At 32.9% G+C, this 10907-nt stretch overlaps 1 protein-coding gene across 1 annotated transcript; it reads left to right on the plus strand.

Moving 5' to 3' along the window:
- The first annotated feature begins 219 nt into the window (after positions 1 to 219).
- Positions 220 to 1395, plus strand: LOC107484079 (uncharacterized). The gene has a single exon (XM_016104692.1). The coding sequence runs from the start codon at positions 220 to 222 to the stop codon at positions 1393 to 1395; it is 1176 nt and encodes a 391-aa protein (XP_015960178.1).
- Positions 1396 to 10907: the final 9512 nt, after the last annotated feature.

Below are 10907 nucleotides of genomic sequence, written 5' to 3' on the forward strand. Positions count from 1 at the left end.
ACAATTTTTGTATCGTAAACTTCATTGATTTCTAGGGAATTGTATGATAAATAAAATATTACTTGTGTTGTGTTGTTGCTTGTATTGCATTGAAAATATTGATATGGTTAAATATTGATAGGGTGTTGTATGATAGATGAAATGTTACTTGTGTTGGATGATTTATAGGTACTAAAAATATCGAATTCGTAAGAAATGTCTTGACACCATCGAGTGTGGATGTATGATAGGTTAAATCCAACAAGAGGGGGTATTAAACCTGAGTTTTATGACAAGGTTGACGAGTTTATAGAAACGACTAGTAAGTCAGATGTTGTGAAGTCGGAAGGAAAGTGTAGATGCCCATGCGTTAAGTGTAGATGCACAAACTATAAAGAGTTGAACATTATTAAGATGCATTTGTGGGAAAAAAGGTTTATGCCAAATTATTGGATTTGGATAGAACATGGAGAGATTGACGATATAGGGATTAATCAGATGAGATTCAATAATTGTGGAGAAGGTGGTTCAGGAAGTGGTGCAAAAATGGAAGAATGTGATATGTATGACATTAGCTGGGAAGACAACTCCAGAAGGTATCATGAAATGGTTTTCGATTCTGCTGGTCCAGAGGATCCTCATATAGAGGCTAAAAACTTTTTTGATCTTCTTGAGGCAGATCAAAAGCCTTTGTGGGAAGGTTGTGTGCACTCTCAACTATCGATAGCTGTTAGAATGCTATGTATTAAGGCCGAAAAAAACCAATCACAGGAGTTATTTAAGCAGTGGGCCACCTTAATTAAGAAAACTGCTCCTGAGGGTAGTGCCATATCTAGGGATTACTATGAGGCTAAGAAGTTAGTGCAAAAGCTTAGATTGAAGGCAATCAAAATAGATTGTTGCTCAAACAATTGCATGTTGTATCGAAAAGACGATGCTGCTCTAACTAGTTGCAAGTTTTGTGAAGCACCTATATTCAAGCCTATTTCTAATGGTAGTTGTAAGTCCAAAGGAGTTCCTATCAAACGGATGCACTACTTGTCCTTAATCCCTAGACTTCGAAGGCTTTATGCGTCAATGAGTTCAGCTCCGCACATGACATGGCACATAAAAAACCAACGTGATGATGTCGTGATGACCCATTCGTCACATGGGGAGGCATGGAAAAGCTTTGACCGTATCCACTCTGATTTTGCTTTGGAGCCTAGAAACATTAGGTTAGGTCTTTGCTCTGATGGGTTTATCCCAAATATCCAATTTAGCAAGCCTTATTCTTGTTGGCCCGTAATTGTTATTTCATACAATCTACCTCCTGAAATGTATATGAAAGATCCTTATTTGTTCTTGACTTGCTTAATACCTGGTTCTAATAACCCTAAAGCCAACATTGATGTATTCTTGGGACCCCTTGATTGACGAATTAAATGAGTTGTGGAATCCTGATGTTTTGACGTACGATATTGTAAAAAAGAAGAATTTTGTCTTAAAGGCAGCATTCATGTGGACTACCAATGATTTCCTGGCTTATGGGATGTTGTCTGGGTAGATGACACAAGGAAGATTGTCATGTCCTATTTGCATAGAGGATACCAAGTATTTTACACTATCACATGGAGGCAAGGAATCATGGTTTGATTGTCATCGAAGATTTTTGCCGATAGACCACCCTTATAGGCGCAATAAGAATGACTTTAGGAAGAATAAAATAGAAAGTGAAGAAGCTCCTACCAGATTAAGTGATTTGGAGATTTGGCAAAGGGTTAAAGGACTTGAGAAGATATCAGATAATGTAAAGTGGATCAAATCACAAGAGTATGGTATTACTCATAATCGGACTAAGCAAAGTGTGTTTTGGGAGTTACCTTATTGGAAGAATAACCCGGTTCGTCACTGTCTTGATGCAATGCACATAGAGAAGAATGTGCTTGATAACATAATGAATACTGTTATGGACACTGATAGAACTAAAGATAATGAAAAGACTATATTAGACCTGGCTTAACTGTGCAAGCATCCTGATTTACATTTGCGACATGTCGGTGATAATTGTTGGTCCAAACCTAAGGCAGCTTATACTTTAACTTCTGAACAGCAACAAGACATGTATAGGTGGGTGCATCAACTTAGATTTTTGGATGGTTATGCATCTAACCTTGCTAGATGTGTAAGTCTTTCCCAGGAGAGGTTTATTGGTATGAAGAGCCATGATTGTCACATTTTTATGCAATGCTTGCTTCCAATTGCATTCAGAGAATTACCTACAAATATATGAAAGCCTTTTATCGAGTTAAGCCAATTTTTCAAAGACTTGTGTTCAACCACCCTCAAGGTTCATGATTTAGAGGTTATGAAGCAGAATATTCCCATTATCCTTTGCAAGTTAGAAAGGATAATTCCCCTGAAATTCTCTAATATGATGGAGCTTTTGCCAATTTGTCTAGCATATGAGGCATGTATGTGTGTGGACTTGTCCAATATAGGTGGATGTATCCGTTTGAACGGGTGATAAGAGCATTCAAGCAAACAGTGAAAATAGAGCAAGGGTTAAAGGTTCGATTTGTGAGGCTTTCTTGGCAAAGGAGACTTGATGTTTTGTTTCTTTCTACTTTGAACCACATATCTTATCGAGGCAAACTCGTGTGGGAAGAAATGATGACAGGGAAAACACAATTAAAGCTTCTTTATCAATATTTAATAGACCTGGTCACAAGGTTAGAAAACCTAAAGATCATTGGTTAGATGAACCGAACAAGGCCGCAGCTCATTTGTATATTCTACTCAATGAAATCAAAGTTAGCCCTTTTTATATGTAAGTGCACAAATCTTTCATTAAACATTTAATCACACTTGTTCTACTAACGAATCCCATAGCTTATCAACTCTAGTCCTACTTTCATCAAGGTTTTGGAAAGAAACTTGTCATGGAGAAAGCGATGACCGATTTTTCCCTTGGTTTGCATCATATGTAAGTGGATTCGTATCATTTATTGTAAAGGTTTCTAACTAAAGATTTGCATCATATATCACTTCTATTAAATAATTTGTTGCATGTTTCTAACTAGGTTCAAAATCAATGCAATGAAATTGTTGATCCTAGTTTGCAATCACTTTCTTGGGTCCTTCAAACAAAGCAACAAGTTGTCCAATTTATAAAGTAAATGGATATACATTTCATACTATTGCAAGGGCAAAAGGAAAAAAAACCGATAACACCGATGTTCTGTTAAAGGTGATACAGGCAACGGAAAAAGTGATTAGTTTAGAGTATCAGAAGATATACTCGAGCTTGAATACACTGATAGTGACTATAATCGAGTTGTTTTGTTCAAATGTCAATGGTATGATCCAAGTCGTCCAAATAGAACACGTATTCATAATGACTACAAAATAACTGAAGTCAACCATAGTAAAAGATATCGCCACTATGATCCTTTCATTGTCGCCCAAAATGCTAAACAAGTTTACTTCTTACCTTATCCTGGAAATCGCAAGTCTATGTCGCGTGTTGTTGTAAACAGTAAACCAAGAGGTCGAATTAAAACCAATCATGTAATTGTAGAGGAGGATGAGGAAGAGAATGATGTAGCTTATCAAGTAGATGAGAGCATTCCTTCTAGGATTTCTGACACCGAGCTTCCTATTAGTCTTAAGTCTCTATTTGGAGAGGACCACATTGTCGAATTGTCCATCAGCTCTAGTTCTGGGGCTAATAAAAATAAATATGATGATGTTGCAGGCTTTGATGATAATATTGATTTTTAATAAGGTAATCATTTTTAATATTTGACTTGTCTTTAATATTATTTTAGCTTGTATTATTTTAATATTGTCTTTAATATATATGTAGGTCATGGCTCCTCGGGTCAAGGGTAAAGGTGTCAGGTGTCATAGAGGTTCTCGCACCACCGCCGCAGCCACTATTTCAACCACCTCCACCTCTTCTGGGACTTCGGTTGAGCCAGATTTTCGGTCAGGACCACTTAGCCAGCAACCGTATTTGATGGTACCTAATCTAAGATACACGGGTCTTCCTCTATCAAGTTGGCCTACTCCAGGATGTATGGGTTCCCCTCCTCCACCCCCTCCTCCAATTTCGATTCCTCCTCCGCCTCGCAATTTCAATTTATTAGTTAATTCAGAGACACTTGGAAGCTCTAGTACATCTCCTCCATCAAAGACTGCATCGGTTTCTAATAGTGTCACAAAAGAAAGACTGGTTTCAGATGAAAAACAAGGAAAATTTTGGATATTTTCATAACTAAAATTTGGATCTCTCTATAACTAAATACAAGTTGATTAAACAAGATAATTATTAATTTTGTTTGTATATGTTTTCACTAGTTATATGCTTCCTGATTATGATTAAAGTGCTAATAGACTAAAGATATGTGTTTACTACTATATTTTAATTCAGAAGTCATAAGTCATAATAACTTCCCTGTAAGTTGATAAAGAAGTGTTTTAAATACCTGGCTAGCTCCCAAGTTTGTAGTATGAAGAAGTGTTTTAAATAGTTGGCTGGCTCCCTGTTGGGACTATGAAAATGAATAACAACCCTTTCTTAACTTAAAACTATTTTTTTAGTTTTCTAACTTGTCAGTTCTTTATGAAATTATCAGCTGGTTATCTTTTTTTCTGGTTCTCAGAAGATTACAGGGATCATCAAAAATTGATATGATAGACCGTACAAAAAGTTTGGAGAAGTCCCTCTTCCGACAAAGAAGCCTTGGTTTAAGGAGTGGAAGATAAAAGTATCTTCTTATGAATATTGTTATGTGGCAATTTAATTATAAAGTAACACACATGCATTTTTTGGTACTTGCTGGAAACGCTGCATCAATCATACATTTGAAGATCATGCTATAAATATAATATAGAATTTAATTTTTATCCAAGTCAAATTAAACTTAAAACAAAGCTCAGGAATAAGAGTGTTAAGCCAATCATATTAAGGCATCTGACACAAAAGGATCATGCTATAAATATAATATATAACTTAATTTTTATAGATAATTATACTTACATTTGAGGAAAATAATAAAATTACTTCATATATAATTTTTATAGATAATTATCTTTTTATGTGCAGAGCCACTTTTTTATTGATGATGATGATAATGATGAGTTTTTTTGAGGACTTTCAAGTATAGGACATGTAAGCGATTTAGTCAAATGATGTCAGATATTCATGAGGGTGTGGATACAATCCACGAATGGCTAATTTCTGCTTACAAAAAGGTGTTGGAAAGGTACTGGAAAACAGATGAGAAATGAAAAATTATAAGGAAAAAAGCAAAGAGAATCGAGCGTCACTCTTAGGTGGTTTTTTCCATTGCGGTGGTTCTATTCCATTGAGCTCAACTATAGAGAGGATGGTAATATAATTTAAGTGGTTTTAGATCTCATTTAATAGACATCTATTTATGTAAAAAAAATTTATTTTGTGTTTTATGTAAAATAGAAGAAGCAGTTGGGCCATACACCAACCCATAAGAAAATCTTTAAGGAAACCCACACACTTAAAAGTGACATGTCTAAATGGGTGGATAAGCGCTCTCAAGACACTCATATGAGATATAGCATAAATGTTAAATTAATGTACATGCTGCCACTTGAATATTTATGTACACACATACATGTATGTATATATGCAACTAGGAATGCTTAATTAGTTTAGGGTGTGATTAAGTGAAAGATGAGTTATTAAATTAAGAGTTTAATTAGTAGATTAATTTGGGAGTGGAGAGCAAGAAGACAAAAAGGATCCAACGGTTTTAATGGCAGCATCACCCAATAAATATTATTTATTAGAAGATGCATACCTTGAGCTGCATTTGTTTTTTATTCTTATTATTTTTTCCCAGCAAGTTGTATTTGATGTATGCATAGAAATATATATGTTTATGGTTTATCTCATGCTGTATTGTACTAAATATAATGTGATAACAGGAATATTTGAATAAATTTTTGGTAGACATAATCAAGTCATAAGTATCGTATTATTGTTAAATAGTGTACTATATTGTTTCAAACATGATTTATATAATTGATATAATCATTGTGCAACAGGAGAAATTTATAAAAAAAATTGGCAGAAATTCAGACCCAACATGTCGAGGCTCAAGCACAGGGAATGGAGCTACCACCAATTGATGAAGACTTGATTTGGGAGGAAGTGTGTGGTGGGAAAAAGAAGAATCGAATTTACAGAAAAGTGGCATTCTTTTCTAGCTCTACCAAGTCTAGAACCACTTCTGCAAATTCTGTATCTGGAAGAGTATCTAAAAATCAAGATTCTGTTCCTGATTTGCGAGAACAAATTCATAATCTTAATGAAGAGTTTTTTTAGCGTGTTACTCAATAAACAGATGAGCGTATTAGTAAGTTGTTAGATACACGCTTGGCTCCTTTGAAAAAGACTCAAAAGAAGTTAAAAAAGTTGAAATGGACACTTCGAAAGGCCAAGAAGGAAAAGCTGAAACAAAAGAGGTGGAATGAGGCTTATGTTAGCTATTATGAGAAGGTTAGAGCATCAAGTAGTTCTAGTGCTGTTCCACTACCACCGCCACCGCCGCCACCCTCAATCTCTTCGGATGAGGACTGTGATGATGAGGATGAAGATAGCACTGAAGACTATAGCTGATAGTTTTAGTATGGTTGAACAATATACTGCGAATTATAGTTGATGATCAATACACTTTGTTTATGTTTTGAATTATATTAACTTGCTTGTTTATAGTGCTTTTCTTTTAGTTTGATAATACGATGAATTTATTTTTTTGAAATATTATAAATATTCGAATACAAATTAGATAAAAATTTGTATTAAATTTATATTTATTTTGTATGAAAACAAGTTTATTTTGTAATGAAAAAATCTAAAAAAAATTCTATTTTACCTTACTCACGGATTTACAGACAGATTTTCTATCTGTATTCAGAGTTTGGGATGATTTTCTAAGGTTCTAATTACAGATGAAAAATCTATTGAAAAATCTGTTGCCAATTACCGACGAAAAATCCGTCGAAAAATCTGTCTCTAATTACCGATAGAAAATTCGTCGGAAAGTTTGACATTCCAGGAAAATGGAGGTGAGAATTTACCGAGAAAAAATCTGTCGATAACTAGTAAAAATCCGTCGATAATTTTTCGACGGAAAAAATCCGTCGGTAAATAATTTTCGACGAGACTTTTACAGAGGGACGAAATTCGTCGGTAATTTCGTTGGTAACTAAAAATCTGTCTGTAATAAAGACTAAATCAGTCTATAAATATGTCTATATTAAGCAATTTTCTAATTGTGGTTGTACAATATTCAGCATTTTATTACAATAACTAAAAAAAAAGTAAAACAAACACATCTAAAAATTATAAATAGATTTAGCGTCTTTTTAAAATTAAATACACATTCAAAATACAAACTAAATAAAACTGAAATTTAAATTTAAATTTTAATTTTAAATTTCTGTTTCAGATTTAATATATTTAATTATTAATATATTACAATTTAAATACATATCCAAAAATCAAATTAGTTAAAATTCAAATTTTCGATTTTAAAATTCTAACATAAATCTTAAACCATCTAATTATTAATTAATACCATACAAAATCCTGAAAGAAGCAGAGTAGTCATATTCACCACACATCATAATTACCAGAAGCGCACTTTTTTCTGAATATTCTTTTTCCGATGAATTTCCCACGGTGTATATGATTCTACCTTGTTCTTTGTAGTCACAAAATATAATTCTTGCATTTTTCTACTGGTGATCTATTTTTATCTAATTCTTTGTGCTGCATAAAAAAAGAATAATATAATTTGTTAAAATATATACACAGTAGCAACTCAATTTTATTGTGCACTCAATAAGTTCTTGCCTCGTAACTCTCGTTGAGTTATATTTTGATTATTTTCTCGTGTCTTTAATATGTCTTCTTCCTCCTCGTTGCAGTTCATCCGCATCAGCGTCGCTGTTCATCCGCGCCGACGTACCTAAGGTTTGGATGGGTTTCCGTTCATAGAGTTTTTCTTTGCGCATTCTATGATACCATTGCTTTTTTATTATTCTGTATATATATAAGTTTTTTTACATGAGTTTCGGATGTGTTGATAAAATATTTAGAGTGCATTCTTATAATTTTAGATGTGTTTATGTTGTTTATTATGTTCTTATGTACATATATAAATTTTTTACATGAGTTTTGGATGTGTTGATAAAATATTTAGAGTGCATTCTTATAATTTTGGATGTGTATTTGAGTTTAATTTTTTTTTGTATTCAATATGTAATTTACAACTACAATGACAATAATTTAAATGTGTTAATACATAATTTTAAATGTGTTTATGTTATTTATTTAATTTTAAATGTGTTTTTGACATAAATTTTAAATATTTTTGAATAAAAAAATAATTGAAATGAGTTTAATTGATTTTAAAAACTTCATTAATTTTTTAAAAATTAGTATATGAAAAGTTGTTGAAAATTTTATGATTTAGTTTGTAAAAAATTAATGTATTACAAGTTATTATAAATTTTACGGTAATAAATATTAAAAATAAGAATGATTCCTTAAAAATAAAAAATATAATTAATTAAAAAATTAAAATAATAAAATATTAAATTTAAAAATTAAATAAAAACTAAATTCTATTGTACAAGTAGTATTCCTTTAAAATTGATCGAAAACACCGACTTGTGGAGTGGCCATAGCACCTGAGAAATACTTTAAACTAAGCACATGAATGCACTACACGTTTCCTTTTTTAATAAAAAAAAAAAATTACTTTGCGCAAGACCGTTAATAATACTAAATATTCTCTCGTTTTCTTTGGTATTAGTGTATTATACTAAATATTCTTCTAGTATAAGATGACAACTGACAAGCACTTAATACTTTGACTAAAACAAATATATAAATGATAAAAATATATTAGAAAAAAATTGTGTGTATATATTAGATACATTGTAGATATTTGAGGTATGATTAATTCTTGGGAATCTATATTTTGGGCTGTTGTCCTAAAATATGGAAACCTTTCCTTTAATCTAGTCCTTCTAGGAATTTTCTTCTTATAAAATCTTCCACGTGAAGATCTTTATCTTGTTGGGGGGTGGTAGAAATAACAAAGAAGAACAAAGCCACTTTAATTTGTAGCCAGTGGCAACAGAATACATTCCATCTTTTAATTTGTTGGAGTCCAAATAACTCATCTTCACTGTTGAACATTTTTCTTGGGCTAATTTGGCAGATTCAATCTGCTATGTTATGGAGAAACAATTTTAAAAGCAATTGAACATTTTAGCCTCTTGCATGTGCGATTAAAAAAGGGGATACTTGAATAGGAATCTTAAGATGATTTTGATAAATCTTCATGTTCAATCCATTAGCAATTCTCCTTTTCAGGCCTTTCTCCCTTCTAAGTTCTAATAATAATTATATTTTTCAGTTCCATGAGTCTTTTGTCAGGCAAATAAATATGTTTGATATGGTATTTAACTTATTATTATGAAACAACAAATTGCTAATCTTTTTAGGTTATGCTTCGACGTTTGCAAACTTTATTAAGTTGAAATATTTTATATAATTAATTCTTGCTAAAAATAATTATTCGACTTTGTGAGTATAAAATAGTTCGAGTGTAATTATGAACTTCTAATTTGGAAATTTCAATAAAACAACCAAATTACTTTTAAATTATAAATGATGTATAATATACATTACCGATTGGCCTACAAAATTTTATTATGATAAATGAGGTAATATCTACCATATATAACGGATATTAGGAGAAGTTTGGTACATCAACTATTTTTTTTCCTTAAAGAACAATTCATCGTATAAATTTCTAAAACTTAAATCTAAGATAATTTGGTTAGAGTATAAAATATTTACTATTCATATACTGGCTCAAAATACAGTTAGCCCAAAGTAAGTAAAGCTCAAATAATATATAAGAGTTTTATCAGCACCTATCTGATATTGGGAAGGTCGAGTTCGACAACACCAACATTAGTTCTACCTATCCGAATTAATAACTAACTCCTACAATCTCTCTTGTTTATCTAGAAAGATTTCAACAACTTCTCTAACAAAAGTGAACGGTTATCTACTATCAAAGGTGTAGCTACTAAAAAAAGTAGTTATGAACTCTATATCTACGATTATAAATATACCTTCAGGTATACTTTGGATCCAATCTACTAAAAATCTGCTTAAACTCTTGCTAACTTAAGCATCTGAGTCCTTTGCAGGTACCACCTCTCACCTCCTCACGAGGAACTCAGATGGCGGTACCTTGACATACGTCGGACAGTGCCCCAAAAAGCATTTGGACCTCACGTTCCACTCCAAAAGTAACCTAATTTCAGGTAACCCTCGGAACATTGGCGCCATTACCAGGGACTGGAAGTCTACACCCAATCATAGCAGACGATCGTCCCAAAGATGGACATACGTCATCCGAATTCGAGCCAAAACTTCACAACGACAATCGTGCAATAGTGATACCTCCACGACAAGATAGAGCAAACAGCTCTAATGGGGAGGGAAACTTTGCAAAACCCTCAACCCAGAAGGATAAATTCAGAAATACACCCACTGAGGACATGGTGAACCAAAACCCAACAGAACTTATGGGATTAGTACATGGACACCAAGGGTGACTGGAACAATTCAAGCATGAGCTGGAGCGACAACGAGAATTTGAAAGAGACCTGACAAGAGAAGTACAATGACAAAGGAAATTAGAAGAAAAACTTCTGAAACTAGAAGCCGACTTTCGAGGTCGGAGCAATCATGCAGATCAGGAAGAGACCCCTTTTGGAGGAGAATATTCATTCATCGAAGAGATCATACGGGGTAGGGTTCCCAAAAACTTTAAAATCTCCAACATGGACCTCTATGATAGAATGACCAACCC

Source organism: Arachis duranensis, chromosome 4 (assembly GCF_000817695.3).
Source record: "Arachis duranensis cultivar V14167 chromosome 4, aradu.V14167.gnm2.J7QH, whole genome shotgun sequence".
Classification (NCBI taxonomy): Eukaryota; Viridiplantae; Streptophyta; class Magnoliopsida; order Fabales; family Fabaceae; genus Arachis; species Arachis duranensis.